The following is a 25616-nucleotide window of genomic DNA, read 5'->3' on the forward strand; positions in this document are numbered from 1 at the left end:
TGAATTGGAACTAGACTGACGGGGACCTGGGGAATCTACCCCAGCAGATCCACTGGTTAAATTAAACCTAGGGACTAGAGGAAATAAAGTGGAATTTTAGTGGATGCAGGAGCAACTTATTCGGTGTTAAATCAGAGGGAAAAGAATTTGTTACAGACATGGGAGCTACTGGCCACCAAGAAAAAAAAAAAAAATTAAAAGACCCCAAAAAAAGGCAAAAAGAGGCATTCTTTCTATTCTTTCTGAAACCCGTAAAGTACAAATTCGGAAAACAAAGAGGAATGCATGAATTTTTATGCATGCTAAATTCTCCCAACTCTGTATTAGGGTGAGAAGCAACACTGAAAGAAGGCAAAACGGAATGAAGAGTTAAAAACGATCAATTAGTTTTAGTTTTGAGTTTCTCTTTAATTCAACAGAGAAGCAAACAGGAGGAGCTTCCTGAAATAGAAGAAATCCTCAAGCAGGTGTATCTGGGAGTATGGGCGTCTGAAGTTCCAGGGAAGGCGAAAAATGCTTTGCCTGTTCAAGTAGAAATAAAAAGGGGGGGCCTGCCCAATTAGAATAAAACAACATCCCCCTAAAATTGCAGGGAAAGGGAAGTAAAAATCGTTGATAAATTTTGAAATCTACATTATTAATTGAGTGTGAATTGGAATATAATACTCCTATCTCGCCAGTAAAGAAATAAAGTTGCAGATTGGTTCAAGATCTCAGAGTAATCAACAAATTTGTAGAGGATATTCATCCAGTAATAGCTAATCCGTACACCTTATTGACTAAATTGAACACTAATCAGAAATGCTTTGCCGTCTTGGATTTAAAGGACTCTTTGGCTGCAGCCAGCCGGGAGTGATGTGAGTACCACTGGGGGCTAAGGGGGCGATGGCTGGGGCAGAGGGATGGGGACACGGCTGGGGACCTATTGCAGGCAGCCCGCTGCCCCGGCCGAGCACTCTAACGTGGGACTTGTCCTGGCAGCATGGTCACCAAGAAGGAGCTGTGCACAGACCCCCGGGCGGGCTGGGTACAGGCACAGGTGCAGCACTTCCAGAGCCTGAAGAACTGATCCTTCCCCACTGCCACCCCTGTTACCCCGTTACCCCTTGTCCTGTCCCTACAGTCCCTACTGAAGAGTCCCTCTCCAGCATCCCTATAGCCCCCCTTCAGATACTGGAAGGCTGCTGTGAGGTCTCCACGCAGCCGTCTCTTCTCCAGGCTGAACGGCCCCAACTTCCTCAGCCTGTCTTCATACGGGAGGTGCTCCACTCCCCTGGTCATCCTCGTGACCTCCTCTGGACTTGTTCCAGCAGTTCCATGTCCTTCTTATGTTGAGGACAGCAGAACTGCACACAATGCTCCAGGTGAGGTCTCACAAGAGCAGAGCAGAGGGGCAGAATCACCTCCTTCGCACTGCTGGTCACGCTCCTTTGGATGCAGCCCAGGATGCGGTTGCTTTCTGGGCTGCGAGCGCACACTGAAGCCGCCTCATGTTCATTTTCTCATCGACCAACACCCCCAGGTCCTTCTCCGCAGGGCTGCTCTGAATCTCTTCCCTGCCCAACCTGCAGCTGTGCCTGGGATTGCTCCGACCCAGGTGCAGGACCTTGCACTTGGCGTGGTTAAACTTCGTAAGGTTGGCATCAGCCCACCTCACAAGCGTGTCGAGGTCCCTCTGGATGCCATTCCTTCCCTCCAGTGTTATCAAGCGAACCACACAGCTTGGTGCCATCGGAAAACTTGCTGAGGGCGCAGTCAATCCCGCTGTCCATGTCAGTGACAAAGATGTTGAACAAAACCGGTCCCAACACCGATCCCTGAGGGACACCGGTCTCTGGTCTCTGGCCGGACATTGAGCCATTGACCACAACTCTTTGCGTGTGGCCATCCAGCCAATTCTTTATCCACAGAGTGGTCCACCTGTCAAATTGATGTCTCTCCAATCTAGAGACAAGGATGTCGTGTGGGACAGTGTCAAACACTTTGCACAAGTCCAGGTAGATGACGTCAACTGCTCTACCCCTGTCCATCAGTTCGGCAGCCCCATCATAGAAGGCCACCAAATTGGTCAGGCAGGATTTCCCCTTAGCGAAGCCATGCTGGCTGTCACCAGGCACCTTGTTGTTTTTCATGTGCCTTAGCATGCCTCCCAGGAGAATGTGCTCCAAGATTTTGCCAGGCACAGAGGTGAGACTGACTGCTCTGTATTTTGCCGGGTCATCCATTTTCCCCTTCTTGAAAGTGAGGGTTATATTTCCCTTTTTCCAGTCGTCGGGAACTTCACCTGACTGCCACCATTTTTCAAATATGATGGCCAGTGGCTTAGCAACTTCATTCGCCAGCTCCTTCAGGACCCGCGGATGGATTTCATCAGGTCCCATGGACTTGTGTACATTCAGGTTCTTAAGATGGTCTCGAACCAGATCCTCTCCTACAGTGGGCCTAGGATCATCATTCTCACAGTCCCTGCGTCTGCCTTCCCAGACTTGGGTGGTGTGGGCAGAGCCTTTGCCAGTGAGGACCGAGGCAAAGAAGTCATTCTGAACCTCAGCCTTCTCCAAACCCACGGTAGCCTGCTCTCCCGACAGCTTCCGGAGAAGGCCTGCGTTGTCCCTGGTCTGTCTTTTATTCGCTACATACCTATAGAATCCCATCCTGTTATCCTTAACATCCCTAGCCAAGTTTAATTCTAACTGGGCCTTAGCTTTCCTAACCTGGTCCCTAGCTTCCCGGACAACATCCCTGCATTCTTCCCAGGCCGCCTGACCTTGCTTCCACCTTTTATAAGCCTCTTTTTCCCTTTGAATTTTCCTCAGCAGCTCCTTGTCCATCCAAGGAGGTCTCCTGGCCCTCTTGCTGCACTTCCTTCTAGTTGGGATGCAACGCTCCTGCGCTGGCAGTAGGTGATCCTAGAATACCAACCAACAGTTCTCATTAGCTCTGCCTTTTAAATTTCTAAAGCCCTCTGCTGCATCAGTCCATTGCAAAGAGAGAGGGGTTTCTTTTAACAGCTCATATAGTGGTCTTACCAGAGCACCATAACCATGCATCCAAAGTCTGCATCACCCAGTCCTTCCCCGGAACGTCCAGAGCTCCTTGATGTTCGACGGTCGTGGAGTTTGACAAATGGCTTCTTTTCTAGCAGTTCCAGGTACTCTGTGTTCTCCTGTTATTTCATACCCTGGGTAGGACACTGGGGTTTGGGTTACTTGTGCCTTTTGTCTGGATACCCAATAACCATTCAGTCCCAGAAAATTCAATAATCCCACCATTCACTGGACACATTCTTCCTTTGTTTCTGTGGCAATTAACAGGTCATCCACATATTGTAACAGAGTCCCCGTCTGAGTGGGTGGTTTCCATGATCCTAGTGCCAGTGCTAACTGACTTTGAAAACTCCTTGGACTGTTTTTAAACCTTTGAGGTAATACTGTCCAAGTTAATCGGGTTTTTATATAATTTATTTTGGGGTTTTTTTCCCCTTTTTTAGCAGAAAATACTTTGTTTAAATAAGTTAAATAGAATAAGCTTTCCCATTGAAGAAGGCTGCCTTCCAAGTGCTCTCCTGCGTACCCAGGTCTGGGGAAGCACCAGGGGCATCAGGGGTGGCAGTGGGGAAGGATCAGTTCTTCAGGCTCTGGAAGTGCTGCACCTGTGCCTGCACCCAGCCCGCCCGGGGGTCTGTGCACAGCTCCTTCTTGGTGACCATGCTGCCAGGACAAGTCCCACGTTAGAGTGCTTGGCCGGGGCAGCGGGCTGCCTGCAATAGGGCCCCAGCCGTGTCCCCATCCCTCTGCCCCAGCCATCGCCCCCTTAGCCCCCAGTGGTACTCACATCACTCCCGGCTGGCTGCAGCTGCTGCTGGTGATATAGGCAGAGGTGATGAGGCGCCGCGGGATGGGGCGCTGGTGGTAGGTGAAGCAGCACGTGGTGGGGACAGCATCTGTGAGGGCAGAGACGGAGAGCCCTGGTGAGACCCCAGGCACAGGGGTTCCCGGGGGATTTGCTGTCTCCCCTCTTGTGTCCTGTTCCCTCGGTGCCAGCATTGGCCTCCTGGTCCCAGGCCTCCCCCTGCTGATGGGGATGGAGCTCTCAGTCTGCCCCGGCAGCTCCTATGGAGCAATGGCACAGTGAGCCCCAGGGAGGATGCAGTGCTGCCGGACTCACCGAGATGGGCCTCAGGTGGGGCGCGGGCGGGCACGAGGAGGAGAGCGACCAGAGCAGCTGCGGAGACCTTCATGGTGCTGTGGAGCTGAGGGATCTGCGTGCAGGGCTGGAGCTGGGCTCTGCAGGGCTCTGCACAATGCTCGGCCCTGTGGCCATGCCCTGCTTTTATCCCCGGCCGCAGGGCCGGCGCAGGTTTTCAAGGAGAGAAAAAGAGTCCATGCTAGCAGGGAAATCCTGTCAGAGCACGCGGATTTGCTGAGCTGCAGAAGGAAGCCGCAGAGAGGGAAGCGCTGGCCATGGGGCTGCAACTTTCAGATTCTCTTTGGGTGCCCCAAACCCCCCAGCACCAACGCTGCCACTGCCGCAAGGATCCCCCAGCAGCCATGAGCCAGGCTGGGGCACAAAGCTCCATGGCCAGAGCCCCAGTGGCAGTCCCAAGCAGGCAGCAAGTTCCAGGCAGGGATTTGCTTTGCAGCATCGCTGTGCTGGGGGGCTGAGGAGCTGCTCTGTGGATGGACACCGCCAGGCTCTGCTGCTATTGCTGGCAGAAAACCACTGCCAGGAGAAAGCTCCCACCTTAGCCCCAGTTTTGGCACAAACAGCCCTTCTCACCCTGCTCCCCTGCTCACAGCAGGGATACAGAGTTAGTTTCAGACCCGACACCCAGGCTGGGGAGATCAGTAATAAGCCGTAATAAGCAGTGGGTCTGGCCCCCACCTGGGCACACTGTCCCCACCACAGTGGGATGGACAGCGGCATCCATGAGGAATGGCTCTCGGAGATCCGAGAGGAGCACGGAGGAAGGGGAGGGGGGCAGAAAACAAAAGTGACGCGCAGTGCAATTCTTCATCCACTGGTGTCAAGGAGGCTGCCCAGCAGGATGCCGAGACGAAATTCCTGCAGACCGCCTTCACCCTGTGTGAAGCTGGCAGGGCCAGGGGCTTCTCGCAGTGCCTGCAGGAGTTCTACCACCAATTGCAGGTGGTAGAGACTGTTATAAAGATTTCGTCTTAGCCGTGATCTGATTCTATTATTTTATTACAACTGATTACTATCGAGAGGCAATAAGCAATCAGCGCTGGGTGCGCCGGGGAGTCTCCGCCGCACCAGAGACGCACACCGGGGTCTTTGGGGTCTAGTCTCTTACACTTCTTGGCCCGGGGTCTCAGCCAATCCCTTCTTCTGTACCTGGATGCCGACGTGGCCCCTTTCCATTATTCTGTTCTCGTTGCTGGGGCCATTCTCCGGTGAAGACCTTGCTGACCGTCTTGGTAGTACATTAACGGGGAGATGTCTTTCCCATGCAATTAACCACCATCTTAGCCCCGTAAATTCCATTCGCTCTCTGGTTACTTATCCTGTAACGGGATGTACGTATCTCTTAGTTACATAGCCCCCTTAAAGCATTCAAGCAGTTAATCAAAGCACTCTTTAAGCAACAGAGGGGTTCCCAGCAGTTCACCAAAGCACCCTTAGGAAACAAAGCGGTTGAGTAAGAGGGATTATTCCTTGGTTTCTCCTCTCTCATCAGTGTATGGCCAGGAACATTCACCATAACCATGAACATTCCTGTACATCCCCCACAAGGTACAACGGTCACGTAGGCGATGGCGGCGCGCGCGGCGCTGTGCGTGCCCGGGGCGGCGCTCTCCCTGTACGCGCTCCATGTGGAGCGGGCGCGCGCGCAGGGCCCCGGGTACTGCGCACGCTGGGACCTGGCCGAGGCGGTGTCGTGCACGCGCGTGATCGCGTCCCGGTGGGGGCATGGCCTGGGGCTGGTGGAGCCACTGCTGGGCCGGGACAGCGCCGCCAGCGTCCCCAGTGGGGCCGTGGGGGTCGTGTTCTGCCTCCTGCAAGGGGTTCTGGGGCCCATGCGTGGCCGCGGGGCCTCTGCGGTGCTGCTGGCGTCGGCGCTGGCGTCGGCGCTGGCGTCGCTGTGGCTGGCGGCCATCTTGGCCTTCGCCCTGCACGACCTCTGCCCCGTCTGCCTCAGCACCTACGGCCTCAACCTGCTCCTGCTGCGCCTCAACCTGCGCCGCTGGCGCCAGCGCCCCCAAACCCACTGAATTCAGCCCAAAACGGGGCCAGCAATCACAGCAACGGGGGAAAAAGAATTATTTTGAAGCCTTGGGTGGGATGGTTTAGTGTGAGGTGTCCCTGCCTATGGCGGGGGGGTTGGAACTGGATGATCTTGAGGTCCTTTCCAGCCCTAACTATTCCGTGATTCTATGATTCTATGATTATTAATCGAGCCCTTAAGCAGGTGTTGATAGGGGATACACAAAACAAAGAAGGGGGAGATGTGGGGAGGGAAGGCCATCAGACTTGCATGAAAAAGAGTGTCCAGCCCCGGGCACACAGGAGAGCACTTGGACTGCAGCCTTCTTCAATGGGAAAGCTTATTGCTGCTAAAAAAGGGGGGGAAAATACCCAAAATAAATTATGTTATAAATTGAGACCACAACGGATCATAATCCAATTAAAATTTTATTAATTGTAGCAAGTAGAATATGAGCAAAGACAGCGCTGGACGACAGGGGAGTCTGCGCTCCGCCAACTGCCGTGTTAAGTATTTCAAACAGCCCCTTTTTATACATCTTTACTTCGTTGTTCATGAAATAGTGGAAGTACTCTGCGCATGCTTCAGTTGTTGTTAGGGGGTAGTTTCCTGCCTCCTGGTGAGAAGTCTTCCTCCTTTGATCCTTCATCCATATGTCTTTGCAGGGAGTTGTTAGTCTTAGCTCTGCCAGTTCCTGGGACATCTTGCGGCTATCTTATCTTGGCCAGCTGTGTTTTATCTCTGTCAGTTCCTTTACATTTGGCTTAACATATATCTTAATAAACAATACACTAGTCTATAGTTTCTCACATGGAACATCTTACAGCTATCTTTAGGCAACATCTGCTATGTTTGCATAAGCGATAAGCGATTGCGGTTGGCGACTGTTAGTCTATGTAAGCTGTGTCCGGTGACTGTTTGAGTAAGCAATTTCATACTTTTTATTGCCTAACCTTTACATTGGGCTTAACATAAATCTTAATAAACAATATCCTAATTCATAGTTTCTTACAATCCCCCCTTTTTCTTTTATCCTATTATTGTTTATTAGATGCTGCTTTCATTTTCAGAATTGTAAGCCAACCTTGTTCCACACTCCCAACATTTATCATAACACTCACAAGGTAATTCCTTACAATCACAGGTATATTTTTTTACGTGGCATGACACATTCACAACAATCTTCATCCTCATCCATAGATACACTCTTATATTTTACCCCAGATCTCGTAGTTAAAATAAGCAGTTTTGCTATGTCAAACCGTTCTCTAATAAAGTGTAAAATATAGCGTAATATACAAGGCCCAAATATAAGTCCCAAAACCAACATAATAAGCGGTCCTGCTAAAGCAGACAACAAAGTGGTTAGCCAAGGTGAAATATTAAACCAATTTTCATACCATGACCTGCCCGCCTCACAATCTTTCTTACGTTGATCTAACCTTTCCCGGAGTTCTACATAAAGGTTGTACAGGGAATTCAGGTTGTCCCATCCCAGTGAAAGTGGTTATCACTTTGGAAGTTTCCCAGGATATTAATTCCCACTTTAATGGTTCATGCGGGTTTCCATTTGCTTGGGTTATTATCAATAACAAAACTAACGGTATACCAGAAAAAAGGGTGTCTGTCAATTTTGCCAATTTAAGTATATTTTTACCAGTCCTGGGGAAGTTCGGCCATTGCTGGCTTTGCATCCCATTGTTCTGGTTCTTTTCTCCACAGTTTATTCCTCCTCTGCCTCGCCCGTCGACTCGGTTGCTTCGAGCCACGGGGTGTACCATCTTCTCGGCAGCAAGGGAATTCTTCAGGAGAACAGCTGTTTCGGGCTTTCTGCCTGTCTACATAGGCTTCCCACTTTGCAGCCTTAACTAATGGGGCAAAGCAAGATACAGTTAGTACTTCCCTTCTACGCTTTATAATCAAAATTTCGGCTATAAAGGGGACTGGTTCATTGGAGTGGTAACAATAATATTGAGGGTTTATTCCGTTGGCAAAAATCTCCCACCACTCATGGGATTCCCAAATAATTTCTTGTTTTAGACTCTAATTGTTTTAATTTCCACTCAGTGAGAGTTCTTTGGATTTTCCAACACTGTGCGCAAACTCCTATTGGAGGGCATCCACATTCACAGTGTGTCCACCATTTATCCTGACATACCTTACACCTAAAACAAGCAAATGGATAACAATTGCAATTCAAATGATTACACCTAATTCGTATATCTAGAGTACATACATTATTTACATCAGCATATCTTCTATATTCACTCTTGTGTGGTTGCATAAGTTTAGCAATTTCCTTCAACACACTTTGTACGTTTCCATATATAATAGAAAAGAGGAGAAATACTTATAGCAAATATAAACAGCAATACACACTTTATACCAAAAGATAATGCGGCAAAATAATTAAATAAAGTCTCTATCATTACATTATCTTTTCAGGATTTTCTTGGTGTCCCCTGGAGTACTGATTACTTTCCAGTGGGGTCTCGTCACTGGGCCTTTAATGCGACTGGCTCCAATATTTTCTGGCCATTAAACAAATAATGTCCCAAATATTTCACTTTTTCCTCCACAAATTGTAACTTTTCTTGTGATACCCGTAGGCCCTTTTGTGCAAGAAAGTTTAGAAATTGAATGCTTTCTTTTCTTACATCCTCCTTATTATTCCCTGCTATGAGCAGATCATCTACATACTGTAACAGCACGTTCCCCGTTTGTACCTGGTATTCTTTTAGGAGCTCTTCCAGGTATGTTTGTAGCCCATATCCCTGGGAATACCTGATCCAATATATCTTCAATCTGACTTCTCCCTCGACATGATTAGTGATCAAAATTAAGCTTTTAACATCTCTATATACTGTTGGTCCTTTACTTTTAAAGTGATCTCGCCTCCTTTGAAAGTAATGGTTGCTCCCAAGTGTTCTAACAAATCTCTCCCCAAAAGAGCTTTTGCGGAGTTAGGCATATACAAAAACTTACGGATGCCCCATTGTTTTCCCAATTGTTATTTTAGTAGTTTACAAAAATAAGCCTTTTCACCTTGGCCAGTCGCCCCTTTTATCATCATATAATCATCCCCAAAGGTATTAAAGCTTTGTTTAAAACTGAATACATTGCACCTGTATCAACCAAAAATTCCATTATAACCAGTGTTTCTGCTAGGGAAGATTCCTCCCCTGGTCCCGTCAGCCTAGTTCCAATTCAGTCACCCGAGCCACCCCATGGCACTCCCACTAGGGTAGTCTCACTCCCAGCGTCCAAACTCCTCATAGCACTCACACCGATCCGGTTCCACAGAAGAGGAGGTTACTCCCCCACTTCTGTCCGACATTCGTCCTCCACCAGTTTTAAAGCAACCAGCGCAGCCGTGGCTGTAGCACGACCCAGCTTTTTCTTTTCTACCTATTTCCAATTCCTATACACTCTCCATGCTCAAACACAGGAACTGCGGCAGCTTCCCTCCTTTCCCCTTTGGTTTTCCCTTTTTTATTTATTTATTTATTATTTTTCACAGGTGCTCACCCTGCTCTGCAGGGGTTACAGATGCCTGCCTCTGCAACAGCACTTCTGGTTTAACCCCTTCTTAACCCTGAATGTGAATGTGCTGCTTGCTGCCAGTGACAGCAATTTCCTCCTCCTTATCAATACCTGATAGGACAGAGGCAGAGGGTGCTCCTCTCGGAGGTACCTGTGGTATATAATTTTCTTGATGACTGTCCCAATATCACAGGCTGAACAACATCTCTCCAGCTTAGCTTTCTGTTTTTCCCTGTCCTTTTCCAAAACGAAAATTAGGGATCTGGCAGAGTTATATTAATTTCACATTCTGTCTGCCACTCCAGGTGCTTTCTTAAAGCGAAACATATCTGCGTGCATTACTTCATTGCATTTTCTTGGCCACCTCAAAACCAACATAAATTGTAAAAAAATGCATTAGAATTCAGAGTTCCATTTTTAGGCCATTTTTCCTGATTTTCCAAAGTTTATAAGGGCCACCATTGATTACAATATTTTACCAATGTTGTCTTGTTTACCGAGCCCCCAGAAGAACCTCCCAGTTCTTTCCAATGTGCCAAAATGTAACCCAATGGGCTTTTCTTCACAATTCCCTTGTTTTGACCGGCTCCCATTTCAAACAATCTCTTACAAATCTCTATAGCTTCTCTTTCCCAGTGCTCTGCAAATGCACTTAAAATATGAGAGCACCTACACACAAGTTTTATGATATTCTCAGGGGATTCAGTAAGATAGTATCTCTGGGTTCTGCAGATCAACTCCCCTGTCATTAGAACATAGTTTCAGTTCCAGCAAAATTTACACTGCCCTAGTATCCACAACAGGTTCCACTGTTCAAAACTTATTATGCACTCATATGTCAGGTTACGAAGGTTTTCCTGATATCCCCCGTTGATTGTCCCAAAAAGAGAGACATTAATTGTTGTATTCTCATTTTTTTTTTTTTTTCCTTTGTAATCACATCTTCTCAAATTTTCTTTGATACCTTTTATAAACCCTTTCTCAGTTTTCCATTCTAACTTCCCGGAAGTCCGCCAGGATTTTGTGGTTTTTCTCCACAAAGTAATCTTTCATTTCTGGTCACCGATTAGATAATTATAATTTTCTACCTGGCAGTGTTTTGTAAGACACCCCGAGCAGTATCTGCCCCACCGGTGTCCTGAGTCCACGTGAAATGCCACCCGTCACATACAGTTACACTCCTACAAGGCACATACTCTCACAGGGCATATAGGAAATTCCCTTGCCCTTGTATTTCGTAAAGTTATCCACTGCGGGAGGGGTAGTCGGACCTTCCCCCGCTTTCTGAGCTGCTTGATGGTTATACACAGACAAGACACAGGACAGAAAAACATAAACGCTTCGTCCGTCTCCGGCCGCTCCCCTCGCGGAGACACGGAACCGCGGATTAGGACTCCACACTCGCTTCGTAGCTACGCTACGTCTCAGTCACACAGAAACACATGGGATCCCACACACTCACGCTATGGTTCCGCTTGCCCTTCTCCTGCTTCCTACACGGTCATTAGCAGGTCCGCCCTGGCTCCCAAAACTTGGGATGCGGCGAAAACCCGGGCTCGCCCGATCCGCCTCCAGGATCGCTGGCAGCCGCGCTATCGGTCGACGAGCCCCCAGCTTGCAAGCCCTGCCTGCCAAGGGGAACTCCGCTGTGCGCCAGACGTCTCTGCACGCCTTACCAGCAGCCCCGGCCACGCGTACGCCCTACAGGCCCCCCAAAGTACCTAAATTCCAAGCACACCGCCTCTCCGCAGCCGGCGCAGGTCGCTGTCTGTCCCCGCAGTGAGTGGATGAGAAGCGGAGCTCCTCCAGGCAAGCGGCCTGGGGTGGGGCTTAGGATATCCGCTCCTCACCCGATCCTGCAGCCGAACAGAGGCCTCCTGGCTGGCTCGCCAAATTGATACGCGGATTGACTCCACAACTCGTTAAAGTTGTAAAGTAGGTATGCTTTATTCAGCGCTGAGGTGCATGGGGATCGTTCCTCCAAAGTATGCACACCCAGGGTCGTTTTTCCTTTACATTTATTCCCTTACGCCTATACATATTTAGTATCTGTCCCCGCTTCATATTATACCTTCTTTTTCTTTTGTTTAGTTTTTTTTTATCTCATTCAGCGGGTAAAGTCTAGCTCCCGGTCTTTTTAGCCACACTTCCGCATATTGACTCTCCTCAGGGTTAAGGGGTTTTTTATTATTAACCCAGAGGTTTAATTGCTGTCTTACCCAATCTTCTTCTGACCCATAGATTGGCCAAAAAACATTTTTAAAAATCTTCTTCCCTCCCCATATCTTAGTACAATATTCTATCATTTTTTGCTTATCTTTCCCTAAGGTTCCAGGGAGACATCTCCAATTGTCTAAGATATATGCCAGAGGGGTATTCTTAGGTACAATGGGTACCCATCCCATGGGAGTCGAAGGCTTGCTGCCCTTCGCCCCCATCTTCTGGAACATCTCCGAACACGCACTCGCTCGCTCCCCCTTGTTCCTGGCCCAATCCCTCGCGGGAGATGGGAACCGCAGTACTTAAGGGTCCACACTCGCTTGGTTCAGTATATCGAACCTCTCATTCGTTATATTCCAGGAAACCCAATCCCGCCCGAACGGTAAACCCGCGAACAATCTCTGCCGTGAACAATTTCACTCTGCAGTCCTCCGCCGCGAACTATTTCGCTCTGCGGAAAGTTTCGCAATATACTTACGCGTCCTGCGTCTTCGTCCGGACTCCCGTGCACAGAATTTTTATGGGATTTTACCGGTTCCTTCTTTGCTCATATTCTAGCATTTAGGTTCGTCGGTAAGGATGAGGTAAGCTGTTGGTCGCGGGGCCGCGAAACGCCGCGGGGCGCCTCCCCGGAGGACCAAAGCCCACCGTTCCTTATCCGAGTCACGGCACCAGAAATTGTTATAAATTGAGACCACAACGGATCATAATCCAATTGGAATTTTATTAATTATAGCAAGTAGAATATGAGCAAAGACAGCGCTGGACGACAGGGGAGTCTGCGCTCCGCCAACTGCCGTGCTGAGCAGTTCAAACAGTCCCTTTTTATACATCTTTACTTCCGTGTTCATGAAGTAGTGGAGGTACTCTGCGCATGCTTCAGCTGTTGTTAGGGGGTCGTTTTCTGCCTCCTGATGGTCGTTGAGGCCGAAGCGAGAAGTCTTCCTCTTTTGTCCCATTGTTGACCCCTCTACTCCTATGTCCTTTGTTCGTCTTATCTCTGCCATTTCCTGGAACATCTTACAGCTATCTTTAGGCAACATCTGCTATGTTTGCATAAGCGATAAGCGATTGCGGTTGGCGACTCTTAGGCCATCTCTTCATGCAGGCTTGATGAAGCACTGGAGATGATCACGTTGGTATTTAGCTTGTCACTGGCTATTAGCACTAGCCCGCCATTTATAAATCTGCACAGGAGATGCTGAGTGACGGCCTCAGAGGGTATTTGGCAATCCCGTATTTCTTTGTTTTCAGGCTAAAGGTCCCGCGTTACGGAAACTTGATCTCAGCTGATGTACGAGCTTGGTGCTGGGAAGGCCGTTTCCTTAAAAGTCTTTTTCTGCAGCTCTCTGGTGGCGGGAACTTGATGCTATTGACCAACAAACAGCTGCATGTGCTTGCGTTTCTTGTCCCGTTTGTAGGTGAGCAAGAGCATACGGTGAGCGTCAAAATAAACACCAGTATGGAGAGCCGGTGGGTTCTTGCCCGTGTCAACAGGAGCGTAACTCGCTGCGCGGCTGTTTGCTGACCACTTAACTGACATTTCCAAAGGGACATGTCTGGGCAGCAGCAGGCTGCTCTTGCTCCGTTGCTGTGGTTACAGCCCGGCAACAGTTGCCAGGGCGCAGGGAGCTCAGCTCCGTGTTGTGGTTACAGCCCTGCGACAATTATGACCACATAGGTCGCAAGGCTCCATTGGCTTGGCCACAGCTCCGTGAGCGTTGCAGCGGGCAGTAGAGCTGCAGTGGCTGCTACGTACGCAGTGGGGCTGGAGAGCCAAGGCAGCAGGAGCAGCATCATGCTGGGCCAGAAGCCAAACCTCAGCAAGCGCATCCGTGAGATGCGGGCCAGCATAGCCCTGCAAGGTGCTGCCCCGTTGGCTTTGCATTATGGACTGGGCCAAGTCGGGGGCTTTTGGTCCCCGCATCGTCCTGCACGGTACCAACAGCTCCTCAATGTCCTGCAGGGCTAGCGAGGACGTTTTACTCCAAGCCAGAGGAAGAAAAGTTCAATGAGAACCGGGAGCTGCTGCCCCAGCTGCGAGAGGCGGTGCAGGAGGATACCCGTGTCCTGGGCCGTGTGCGGAAGGTACCAGCAGGTCCCATTTGCTGCCTCCGTGACTGTGGCTCTGCCGGAGCTGCAGAGCCAGCTTCTCCACTGGTCCTCTCCGGGAGCAGGAAGTGCAGGGCAGCAGGAGGCTGGGACCGTCCCCAGCCTGGCACTGATGTGCTCTCTGCCCTTCTTTGCCCACAGCATGAGCTCACCCTCTCTGAGGCTTGCGCAGCGGAGCAGCCCTTGGGCATTGCTTTGGCCAGTAAGACGGTGGAGGTAATAGCAGAGTCCAGCGGGCGCAGGCTGCTCGCAGCGGGCTGGGGTTCAGGGGATGCTCAGAAGGACCGGTTGTAGGGAACAGGGACCTGGTGCCAGCCCCAGGACAGCCCCACAGGGCTGGTGCAGTGAGACACCGGGTGTCCATGAGTGGTCCCGTGGAACCCTTTGCACTGCAGGACCCATCAGTGTCTCCGTTAGCTCCCTGAGCGGGACCTTTGCCACAGCAGAGCTCCTGTCCCGCCAAGGGAGCGAGCAGGTGCCAGCATCACCAGCTCTGCCTTGGCAAAGAGTTGTGCGGGCAGGACCCCTTCTCCCGTGGGTGCCCAGCGAGCCCTGACTCCAGCCTGGCAAATGCTCACATCCCACGCAGGTGGCCCAGGAGAAGCTGCGGGCCGAAATCTATGGCCGGGTGAACACGTGCAACATGCTGCTGTACCAGGTGAAGCAGCGGAGCCGGGCCAAGGAGCAGCTGCAGAGGCGGCTGCAGCAGCTGCAGGATGTGCGGATGGACGAGAAGCAGCACCAGGCACAGGTCCCAGGGCCCCTTGCTGGGGTGGCAGCACCCGTGGGGGGGTTCAGTCAAGCCTGCAGCCCTGGGTGGGCGCCGGTCTCAGCACATGGGCTCACCCCTTGTCCCCAACCATCTCTGCCCCAGGTGGTTCGGACGCTGGAGAGCAGCATTGAGAAGACGCAGACAAAAGTCCACGCTGGGCAGAAGGTGACTGCCCTGTACGTGGCGGTGCGGGATGCCCTGAGGAAGGTGAGCTCATCCTCACTGCGCCGTGCTCTCAGCCGCTCCCCCTGCAAAGGCCCTGAAGTGCCCAAGGGGCTGTGCTGGTGGGACACCCTCCTGCAGGAGCTCCTCCTGCTCCCCCCCATCTTCTGTCCCAGCACAGGGCACCCCTGGGACTCAGTGGGCTGTGGCTCCCCGTGTCCCAGGAGCTGGCCCACCTGCCTCTGCACCTGGACGTGCTGAGTGAGATGGCCGAGCTGCAGCACGGGGAGGTGGAAGACATGGAGCTCAGGGCCTCGCATGGTCTCAGAGCTGCTCGTGTAGCCAAGGTGAGACGGTCCAGCGCACCTCAGGGTGCTTTCCTGCCCTGCAGAGCCCACAGGTGGCACCAGGTGCCCAGGCTGCTGAGTCTTCCTTCGAGGAAAAGCAAGACTGAGCTTGGCCTCCCCACAGCACCCTCCCGTGTGTGGCTCTCGGGCCAGGCTGCCCTGCGCTGGGGACAGCTGCCTGAAGCACTGGCCGTGGGGAAGGTGGCATTCTCCATTCTCTAGCTGTCCTTGCTCAGTTTCCTTCCGGGGCTGTTTACTCGGGGTAGGGGGGGGCATTTTTGGTGCTGGCCGTGCCCATGTTAGAAGCCCACAGAGGTCCATTGTAGCTTTGGGAGCCACTTCTTTTCTGCTCTGCTCTGCTCTGCTCTGCTCCAGGAGCACAAGGCCAGGATGGAAGCCCAGTTCCGTGCCGAGAGAGAGCTCAGGGCCCGCACCCTGGCTGCTCGGAAAGAGCGCGTAGACAGACGCTGGCTCAAGGAAGCAGAAGAAAGGCTTCTGAAAGCGGTGAGCTGGGGGGACCTGGCCCAGGCAGGGTTGCAGGCACAGGGCGGGCATCGGTGCCCAGCCTCCCGTGGGCGAGGGGCTGCAGGGCCAGCTCCCCCAGGGTGCCAGCAGCTCAGCGGTGACGATGAACATCCTTGCAGCAAGCCAGGCATGACGTCGCCAGGGACTTGCTGAGCCTGCCCGAGCAGGACCCGCTGGTGGGTGAGTGCCTGTCAGGGTGCAGGGGGGGGATGCGGGCGCAGCCGCAGGCATCCTTCCCTGCCACAACCTTTCCACCCCAGCTGCCAAACCGGAGGCCACCAAGTCCCGGCTGGAGCGTGACGCCTGGCTGACGGAGAAGATGGAGAAGGCCAAGGCTGCGGTGCAGTGCTCCTGCCTCTGGGTGAGCTGAAAACCCATCTCTGGTAGAAGCTGGGGCTGCTCCAGCCCCAGGGAGCTGAGCCTTGTCTGCTCACCTTGGTCCATTGCAGGGTTATCTGCCCTCCTCTGTCCCCAGAGCCCCCCAGGGCCCCTCTTGTGCAGGCAGGGACGGAACTGCTGTGCTCCACGACACGAACTTGCAGCGGTTCCTGTGGTTCCTGGGGCAGAAACCTCCCCAGGACCGCGGCCCAGATCCTGTACCCTGCAGGAGTGGCCTGGGCTGAGTCCATGTGCTCTCCCCCGGCCAGGACGTCCCCGGCAGGCTCCTGGCACAGCAGAAGTCCCTGGCGGCACTCGAACAGTACCTCAGAGGGCGCCAGGAGAAGCAGCAGGAGCTGAAGAAGGCACTGAAGGAGCTGGAGATGCAGCGGGATGAGCTGAAGTTTCGCCAGCCCGCAGACACAAGCAGGTGCTGCTGGGCTCCGGACAGCCATGCCAAAGGGGCCACCAGCCCTGGGGGCAGGGGGGCATGTGCATGGCAGGTGTCCCAACAGGGCACCCCTTCCTTTGTCACCCTGCGGCTGCCCACCCCTCCCGCACTGGGAGGGTTTCTGAGCAGAGTGCTGCCCCAGCTCTGGCGCTGGCAGAGCACCCAACGAGGAGCCTTGCTCCTTGCCTGGCACGGGAAGTGGGCCCAGCAGCAGCACGGGGTTGAGCTGCAGGCAGCACCTCTGCTCTGCGCTTGGGGCAGGGGAGAACGTGGGCAGCAGCTTTTGCAAGAGCTCTGGGGCGTCTGCAGCCCTGTGCACTTGGATGGATGTGACCGTGCTTGGCTCCAGGGGGCTGGAGGAGGAGCTGAGGACGAGGCTGCAGTGGGAGGAGGCTCGGCTGGCAGAGAGGCGAGCGCAGCTGCTGAGGAGCCAGGAGACGCTGCTGGACTTTGCAAACGGACTCGACAGCCTCTGGGGCCGTCTGCGGGGCATCACCGTGCCTGGCCAGGTACCCGCACAGGGCCGGGCTGAGCACAGCCCAGGCTCTGCTCGCTGCTGCAACGGCTCCGTGTGGTGACGCTCGGTGCAGCAGCCATCACCCCGAGGGGCTCGCTTTCCCCACCGAGGCTGTTCTCTCTCTGACTCCAGGAGCATTCTGTCAAGGCCGTGGGAGCGCACGAGAAGCTCCAGCAGTGTGAGCAGAAGCTGCAGTACCTGGTGCAGCGGGTGGCTCACCTGCCCCCCTGCAGCCACAGCGAGGACGATGAGGTGCCCGGGGGCTCCATCCCTGCTGCGCTCTCTGGGGACCCACACAGGCTTTCCCGGGTGGCCCAGCCCAAGCCATCCTCCCAGCTGGAGGATGGAGGTGCTCGAGGGAGGAGCCACGGAGCAGCTCAGGCCCCGGTGGCCCTGGGCTCTGTGGGCTGTTCCCTACCAGGGGCACATGGAGCTTGGGCACCCCTTTGCTTGGAACACCCGCCTCCCCTTCAGCTGTGAACACAGCGTCTCTTTCACAGACTTTTGTGAAGGTCAGGCAGCTGCTGGAGAAAACCCTCCTGAACGAGCCGCAGAACCAGAAGGTTTCCTTGGAGGACGTGTGCATGAGGGTCCAAGGTAGGAAAGGGGACACATCCCACAGCAACTGCCCCAGGCATTTCTGGGCGTCCTTGCCCACCTCCCAGTGTCCCAGCAGAGCCCAACCCAGGAGTTGCTCCGGGCGCTGGGGCTGACCTCGGCTGTCTCCAGGGCTTTGAGCATGGGGCTGGTTTTATGTGTGGATGTGGGAGAGCGAAGGCAGGCGGTGGGCTGGGGAGCGCAGAACCCCCGCAGGAGCAAGGAGGGATGCTGTGGGGCAAGCGGGGAGACCCTCGTCGTCTTCAAAATCACTGGGCAGCAGATGCCAGCCCCCCTCCAAACTGTGCCGGCTCCTCCTGGGGACACAGGCACAGCAGAGGCAGCCCCGCAGTCCCTCCCCAGCCCGCTCCTCTGCGCTCTCTCCTGCAGACGATTCTGATTTTGGGGACAACCAGAGCGGCCTTGTCCTCAGCAGAGAAGACATCAAGAAGCAAGGGCTGCGGCTGATCGAAAGCAAGAAGAAAAGCAAGAGGAAGTAGTGCTTGCTCCCCGAGAGCTGGGGACGCCCCAGACCACCCCTTGTACACTTTCCCCTTGGTTTAATAGAGGAGATGCTTTTCATTCCTCCAAAGCTCGTGTTAGAGCCGAAAGAGGAGGTCGCAAGTCACTTCTGTCCGCGGAACATGTGGCTCAAAGGTGGAGGGGAGCTGAGCTGGCTTTGCAGGCAGCCACATCCCCTGCCCCTCTCCCCACAGTGGTGGCAATGGGCTGGGCCATCTTTCTTGGGCAGAGCACAGCTGGGGGCAGGCTGGCTTTCTCCCCCTTGCTGCCGTGGGTCCAACACCTTCCTGGGCCCTCTGCACACTTCCCGGACCCCGACGGGCTGGCACAGAGGGCACTACGCCAAGCCTTTGGCTCCAGCATGGGAACCTCAGCCCTGCCCATAGCTCACAGGCCGTCTTCTCTTCTCTACAGAAGCATCACCTACACGTGGTGAGCACCAGATAGGCCCCACCGACATGCCAACCTGCCCTTTCTTAGCCCCCTAAAACTCCATCCCTCCACGTGGAAGGGAACCAAGGAAAACCTAGGGTGCCATGTGGGCACTGGCGGCAGGCAGAATGGGAGCCCTGGGATGCTGAGGCAGCAAGGAGGCCTGTGTGAGAGGACCGCCGCTCCACTGGGCTGAGGGACTGAGGAGCAGTGGGTCTGGCCCCCACCTGGGCACACTCTCCCCACCACAGTGGGGTGGACAGCGGCATCCATGAGGAATGGCTCTCGGAGATCCGAGAGGAGCACGGAGGAAGGGGAGGGGGGCAGAAAACAAAAGTGACGCGCAGTGCAATTCTTCATCCACTGGTGTCAAGGAGGCTGCCCAGCAGGATGCCGAGACGAAATTCCTGCAGACCGTCTTCACCCTGTGTGAAGCTGGCAGGGCCAGGGGCTTCTCGCAGTGCCTGCAGGAGTTCTACCACCAATTGCAGGTGGTAGAGACTGTTATAAAGATTTCGTCTTAGCCGTGATCTGATTCTATTATTTTATTACAACTGATTACTATCGAGAGGCAATAAGCAATCAGCGCTGGGTGCGCCGGGGAGTCTCCGCCGCACCAGAGACACACACCGGGGTCTTTGGGGTCTAGTCTCTTACACTTCTTGGCCCGGGGTCTCAGCCAATCCCTTCTTCTGTGCCTGGATGCCGACGTGGCCCCTTTCCATTATTCTGTTCTCGTTGCTGGGGCCATTCTCCGGTGAAGACCTTGCTGACCGTCTTGGTAGTACATTCACGGGGAGATGTCTTTCCCATGCAATTAACCACCATCTTAGCCCCGTAAATTCCATTCGCTCTCTGGTTACTTATCCTGTAACGGGATGTACGTATCTCTTAGTTACATAGCCCCCTTAAAGCATTCAAGCAGTTAATCAAAGCACTCTTTAAGCAACAGAGGGGTTCCCAGCAGTTCACCAAAGCACCCTTAGGAAACAAAGCGGTTGAGTAAGAGGGATTATTCCTTGGTTTCTCCTCTCTCATCAGTGTATGGCCAGGAACATTCACCATAACCATGAACATTCCTGTACATCCCCCACAAGGTACAACGGTCACGTAGGCGATGGCGGCGCGCGCGGCGCTGTGCGTGCCCGGGGCGGCGCTCTCCCTGTACGCGCTCCATGTGGAGCGGGCGCGCGCGCAGGGCCCCGGGTACTGCGCACGCTGGGACCTGGCCGAGGCGGTGTCGTGCACGCGCGTGATCGCGTCCCGGTGGGGGCATGGCCTGGGGCTGGTGGAGCCACTGCTGGGCCGGGACAGCGCCGCCAGCGTCCCCAGTGGGGCCGTGGGGGTCGTGTTCTGCCTCCTGCAAGGGGTTCTGGGGCCCGTGCGTGGCCGCGGGGCCTCTGCGGTGCTGCTGGCGTCGGCGCTGGCGTCGGCGCTGGCGTCGCTGTGGCTGGCGGCCATCTTGGCCTTCGCCCTGCATGACCTCTGCCCCGTCTGCCTCAGCACCTACGGCCTCAACCTGCTCCTGCTGCGCCTCAACCTGCGCCGCTGGCGCCAGCGCCCCCAAACCCACTGAATTCAGCCCAAAACGGGGCCAGCAATCACAGCAACGGGGGAAAAAAATTATTTTGAAGCCTTGGGTGGGATGGTTTAGTGTGAGGTGTCCCTGCCTATGGCGGGGGGGTTGGAACTGGATGATCTTGAGGTCCTTTCCAGCCCTAACTATTCCGTGATTCTATGATTCTATGATTCTTAATCGAGCCCTTAAGCAGGTGTTGATAGGGGATACACAAAACAAAGAAGGGGGAGATGTGGGGAGGGAAGGCCATCAGACTTGCATGAAAAAGAGTGTCCAGCCCCGGGCACACAGGAGAGCACTTGGACTGCAGCCTTCTTCAATGGGAAAGCTTATTGCTGCTAAAAAAGGGGGGGGAAATACCCAAAATAAATTATGTTATAAATTGAGACCACAACGGATCATAATCCAATTAAAATTTTATTAATTGTAGCAAGTAGAATATGAGCAAAGACAGCGCTGGACGACAGGGGAGTCTGCGCTCCGCCAACTGCCGTGTTAAGTATTTCAAACAGCCCCTTTTTATACATCTTTACTTCGTTGTTCATGAAATAGTGGAATTACTCTGCGCATGCTTCAGTTGTTGTTAGGGGGTAGTTTCCTGCCTCCTGGTGAGAAGTCTTCCTCCTTTGATCCTTCATCCATATGTCTTTGCAGGGAGTTGTTAGTCTTAGCTCTGCCAGTTCCTGGGACATCTTGCGGCTATCTTATCTTGGCCAGCTGTGTTTTATCTCTGTCAGTTCCTTTACATTTGGCTTAACATATATCTTAATAAACAATACACTAGTCTATAGTTTCTCACATGGAACATCTTACAGCTATCTTTAGGCAACATCTGCTATGTTTGCATAAGCGATAAGCGATTGCGGTTGGCGACTGTTAGTCTATGTAAGCTGTGTCCGGTGACTGTTTGAGTAAGCAATTTCATACTTTTTATTACCTAACCTTTACATTGGGCTTAACATAAATCTTAATAAACAATATCCTAATTCATAGTTTCTTACAATCCCCCCTTTTTCTTTTATCCTATTATTGTTTATTAGATGCTGCTTTCATTTTCAGAATTGTAAGCCAACCTTGTTCCACACTCCCAACATTTATCATAACACTCACAAGGTAATTCCTTACAATCACAGGTATATTTTTTTACGTGGCATGACACATTCACAACAATCTTCATCCTCATCCATAGATACACTCTTATATTTTACCCCAGATCTCGTAGTTAAAATGAGCAGTTTTGCTATGTCAAACCGTTCTCTAATAAAGTGTAAAATATAGCGGAATATACAAGGCCCAAACATAAGTCCCAAAACCAACATAATAAGCGGTCCTGCTAAAGCAGACAACAAAGTGGTTAGCCAAGGTGAAATATTAAACCAATTTTCATACCATGACCTGCCCGCCTCACAGTCTTTCTTACGTTGATCTAACCTTTTCCGGAGTTCTACATAAAGGTTGTACAGGGAATTCAGGTTGTCCCGTCCCAGTGAAAGTGGTTATCACTTTGGAAGTTTCCCAGGATATTAATTCCCACTTTAATGGTTCATGCGGGTTTCCATTTGCTTGGGTTATTATCAATAACAAAACTAACGGTATACCAGGAAAAAGGGTGTCTGTCAATTTTGCCAATTTAAGTATATTTTTACCAGTCCTGGGGAAGTTCGGCCATTGCTGTTTTTGCATCCCATTGTTCTGGTTCTTTTCTCCACAGTTTATTCCTCCTCTGCCTTGCCCGTCGACTCGGTTGCTTCGAGCCACGGGGTGTACCATCTTCTCGGCAGCAAGGGAATTCTTCAGGAGAACAGCTGTTTCGGGCTTTCTGCCTGTCTACATAGGCTTCCCACTTTGCAGCCTTAACTAATGGGGCAAAGCAAGATACAGTTAGTACTTCCCTTCTACGCTTTATAATCAAAATTTCGGCTATAAAGGGGACTGGTTCATTGGAGTGGTAACAATAATATTGAGGGTTTATTCCGTTGGCAAAAATCTCCCACCACTCATGGGATTCCCAAATAATTTCTTGTTTTAGACTCTAATTGTTTTAATTTCCACTCAGTGAGAGTTCTTTGGATTTTCCAACACTGTGTGCAAACTCCTATTGGAGGGCATCCACATTCACAGTGTGTCCACCATTTATCCTGACATACCTTACACCTAAAACAAGCAAATGGATAACAATTGCAATTCAAATTATTACACCTAATTCGTATATCTAGAGTACATACATTATTTACATCAGCATATCTTCTATATTCACTCTTGTGTGGTTGCATAAGTTTAGCAATTTCCTTCAACACACTTTCTACGTTTCCATAAATAATAGAAAAGAGGAGAAATACTTATAGCAAATATAAACAGCAATACACACTTTATACCAAAAGATAATGCGGCAAAATAATTAAATAAAGTCTCTATCATTACGTTATCTTTTCAGGATTTTCTTGGTGTCCCCTGGAGTACTGATTACTTTCCAGTGGGGTCTCGTCACTGGGCCTTTAATGAGACTGGCTCCAATATTTTCTGGCCATTAAACAAATAATGTCCCAAATATTTCACTTTTTCCTCCACAAATTGTAACTTTTCTTGTGATACCCGTAGGCCCTTTTGTGCAAGAAAGTTTAGAAATTGAATGCTTTCTTTTCTTACATCCTCCTTATTATTCCCTGCTATGAGCAGATCATCTACATACTGTAACAGCACGTTCCCCGTTTGTACCTGGTATTCTTTTAAGAGCTCTTCCAGGTATGTTTGTAGCCCATATCCCTGGGAATACCTGATCCAATATATCTTCAATCTGACTTCTCCCTCGACATGATTAGTGATCAAAATTAAGCTTTTAACATCTCTATATACTGTTGGTCCTTTACTTTTAAAGTGATCTCGCCTCCTTTGAAAGTAATGGTTGCTCCCAAGTGTTCTAACAAATCTCTCCCCAAAAGAGCTTTTGCGGAGTTAGGCATATACAAAAACTTACGGATGCCCCATTGTTTTCCCAATTGTTATTTTAGTAGTTTACAAAAATAAGCCTTTTCACCTTGGCCAGTCGCCCCTTTTATCATCATATAATCATCCCCAAAGGTATTAAAGCTTTGTTTAAAACTGAATACATTGCACCTGTATCAACCAAAAATTCCATTATAACCAGTGGATCTGCTAGGGAAGATTCCCCTGGTCCCGTCAGCCTAGTTCCAATTCAGTCACCCGAGCCACCCCATGGCACTCCCACTAGGGTAGTCTCACTCCCAGCGTCCAAACTCCTCATAGCACTCACACCGATCCGGTTCCACAGAAGAGGAGGTTACTCCCCCACTTCTGTCCGACATTCGTCCTCCACCAGTTTTAAAGCAACCAGCGCAGCCGTGGCTGTAGCACGACCCAGCTTTTTCTTTTCTACCTATTTCCAATTCCTATACACTCTCCATGCTCAAACACGGGAACTGCGGCAGCTTCCCTCCTTTCCCCTTTGGTTTTCCCTTTTTTATTTATTTATTTATTATTTTTCACAGGTGCTCACCCTGCTCTGCAGGGGCTACAGATGCCTGCCTCTGCAACAGCACTTCTGGTTTAACCCCTTCTTAACCCTGAATGTGAATGTGCTGCTTGTTGCCAGTGACAGCAATTTCCTCCTCCTTATCAATACCTGATAGGACAGAGGCAGAGGGTGCTCCTCTCGGAGGTACCTGTGGTATATAATTTTCTTGATGACTGTCCCAATATCACAGGCTGAACAACATCTCTCCAGCTTAGCTTTCTGTTTTTCCCTGTCCTTTTCCAAAACGAAAATTAGGGATCTGGCAGAGTTATATTAATTTCACATTCTGTCTGCCACTCCAGGTGCTTTCTTAAAGCGAAACATATCTGCGTGCATTACTTCATTGCATTTTCTTGGCCACCTCAAAACCAACATAAATTGTAAAAAAATGCATTAGAATTCAGAGTTCCATTTTTAGGCCATTTTTCCTGATTTTCCAAAGTTTATAAAGGCCACCATTGATTACAATATTTTACCAATGTTTTCTTGTTTACCGAGCCCCCAGAAGAACCTCCCAGTTCTTTCCAATGTGCCAAAATGTAACCCAATGGGCTTTTCTTCACAATTCCCTTGTTTTGACCGGCTCCCATTTCAAACAATCTCTTACAAATCTCTATAGCTTCTCTTTCCCAGTGCTCTGCAAATGCACTTAAAATATGAGAGCACCTACACACAAGTTTTATGATATTCTCAGGGGATTCAGTAAGATAGTATCTCTGGGTTCTGCAGATCAACTCCCCTGTCATTAGAACATAGTTTCAGTTCCAGCAAAATTTACACTGCCCTAGTATCCACAACAGGTTCCACTGTTCAAAACTTACTATGCACTCATATGTCAGGTTACGAAGGTTTTCCTGATATCCCACGTTGATTGTCCCAAAAAGAGAGACATTAATTGTTGTATTCTCATTTTTTTTTTTTTTCCTTTGTAATCACATCTTCTCAAATTTTCTTTGATACCTTTTATAAACCCTTTCTCAGTTTTCCATTCTAACTTCCCGGAAGTCCGCCAGGATTTTGTGGTTTTTCTCCACAAAGTAATCTTTTATTTCTGGTCACCGATTAGATAATTATAATTTTCTACCTGGCAGTGTTTTGTAAGACACCCCGAGCAGTATCTGCCCCACCGGTGTCCTGAGTCCACGTGAAATGCCACCCGTCACATACAGTTACACTCCTACAAGGCACATACTCTCACAGGGCATATAGGAAATTCCCTTGCCCTTGTATTTCGTAAAGTTATCCACTGCGGGAGGGGTAGTCGGACCTTCCCCCGCTTTCTGAGCTGCTTGATGGTTATACACAGACAAGACACAGGACAGAAAAACATAAACGCTTCGTCCGTCTCCGGCCGCTCCCCTCGCGGAGACACGGAACCGCGGATTAGGACTCCACACTCGCTTCGTAGCTACGCTACGTCTCAGTCACACAGAAACACATGGGATCCCACACACTCACGCTATGGTTCCGCTTGCCCTTCTCCTGCTTCCTACACGGTCATTAGCAGGTCCGCCCTGGCTCCCAAAACTTGGGATGCGGCGAAAACCCGGGCTCGCCCGATCCGCCTCCAGGATCGCTGGCAGCCGCGCTATCGGTCGACGAGCCCCCAGCTTGCAAGCCCTGCCTGCCAAGGGGAACTCCGCTGTGCGCCAGACGTCTCTGCACGCCTTACCAGCAGCCCCGGCCACGCGTACGCCCTAC

The 25616-nt window shown here is 51.4% G+C and overlaps 4 protein-coding genes across 4 annotated transcripts; 3 read left to right on the plus strand and 1 right to left on the minus strand.

Annotated features, from left to right (window-relative positions):
• Positions 1–3622: 3622 nt before the first annotated feature.
• Positions 3623–4334, minus strand: LOC136021982 (C-C motif chemokine 3-like). Its single transcript, XM_065694754.1, has 3 exons — positions 4168–4334; positions 3835–3943; positions 3623–3710 (listed from the first exon to the last, which is right to left on the minus strand). The coding sequence occupies exons 1-3, from the start codon at positions 4238–4240 to the stop codon at positions 3623–3625; spliced, it is 270 nt and encodes an 89-aa protein (XP_065550826.1). The 5' UTR covers positions 4241–4334.
• Positions 4335–5770: 1436 nt separating this feature from the next.
• Positions 5771–6265, plus strand: LOC136021952 (vitamin K epoxide reductase complex subunit 1-like). Its single transcript, XM_065694683.1, has one exon. The coding sequence runs from the start codon at positions 5775–5777 to the stop codon at positions 6231–6233; it is 459 nt and encodes a 152-aa protein (XP_065550755.1). The 5' UTR covers positions 5771–5774; the 3' UTR covers positions 6234–6265.
• A 7522-nt stretch (positions 6266–13787) lies between these two features.
• On the plus strand, positions 13788–17966 carry LOC136022118 (coiled-coil domain-containing protein 183-like). The gene is made up of 14 exons (XM_065695050.1): positions 13788–13854; positions 13956–14077; positions 14243–14303; positions 14497–14576; positions 14664–14852; positions 14976–15080; positions 15260–15382; positions 15758–15886; positions 16027–16087; positions 16168–16268; positions 16555–16711; positions 16863–17245; positions 17386–17505; positions 17754–17966. The coding sequence occupies exons 1-14, from the start codon at positions 13788–13790 to the stop codon at positions 17964–17966; spliced, it is 1911 nt and encodes a 636-aa protein (XP_065551122.1).
• A 1951-nt stretch (positions 17967–19917) lies between these two features.
• On the plus strand, positions 19918–20413 carry LOC136021979 (vitamin K epoxide reductase complex subunit 1-like). Its single transcript, XM_065694750.1, has one exon. It carries the CDS (start codon positions 19922–19924, stop codon positions 20378–20380), a length of 459 nt encoding a protein of 152 aa, XP_065550822.1. The 5' UTR covers positions 19918–19921; the 3' UTR covers positions 20381–20413.
• Positions 20414–25616: the final 5203 nt, after the last annotated feature.

This window comes from Lathamus discolor, chromosome 14, assembly GCF_037157495.1.
Source record: "Lathamus discolor isolate bLatDis1 chromosome 14, bLatDis1.hap1, whole genome shotgun sequence".
In the NCBI taxonomy this organism is placed as follows: domain Eukaryota; kingdom Metazoa; phylum Chordata; class Aves; order Psittaciformes; family Psittacidae; genus Lathamus; species Lathamus discolor.

Coding starts and splice junctions, on each gene's coding strand:
- LOC136021982 (XM_065694754.1), bottom strand. CDS start 4,240: ATGAAGGTCTCCGCAGCTGCTCTGGTCGCTCTCCTCCTCGTGCCCGCC. Junction 3,944..4,167: donor CCCACCTGAGGCCCATCTCG/GTGAGTCCGGCA, acceptor CTGCCCTCACAG/ATGCTGTCCCCACCACGTGC. Junction 3,711..3,834: donor TGCAGCCAGCCGGGAGTGAT/GTGAGTACCACT, acceptor TTGTCCTGGCAG/CATGGTCACCAAGAAGGAGC.
- LOC136021952 (XM_065694683.1), top strand. CDS start 5,775: ATGGCGGCGCGCGCGGCGCTGTGCGTGCCCGGGGCGGCGCTCTCCCTG.
- LOC136022118 (XM_065695050.1), top strand. CDS start 13,788: ATGCTGGGCCAGAAGCCAAACCTCAGCAAGCGCATCCGTGAGATGCGG. Junction 16,712..16,862: donor TCGCCAGCCCGCAGACACAA/GCAGGTGCTGCT, acceptor AGGGTTTCTGAG/CAGAGTGCTGCCCCAGCTCT. Junction 17,246..17,385: donor GCATCACCGTGCCTGGCCAG/GTACCCGCACAG, acceptor CTCTGACTCCAG/GAGCATTCTGTCAAGGCCGT.
- LOC136021979 (XM_065694750.1), top strand. CDS start 19,922: ATGGCGGCGCGCGCGGCGCTGTGCGTGCCCGGGGCGGCGCTCTCCCTG.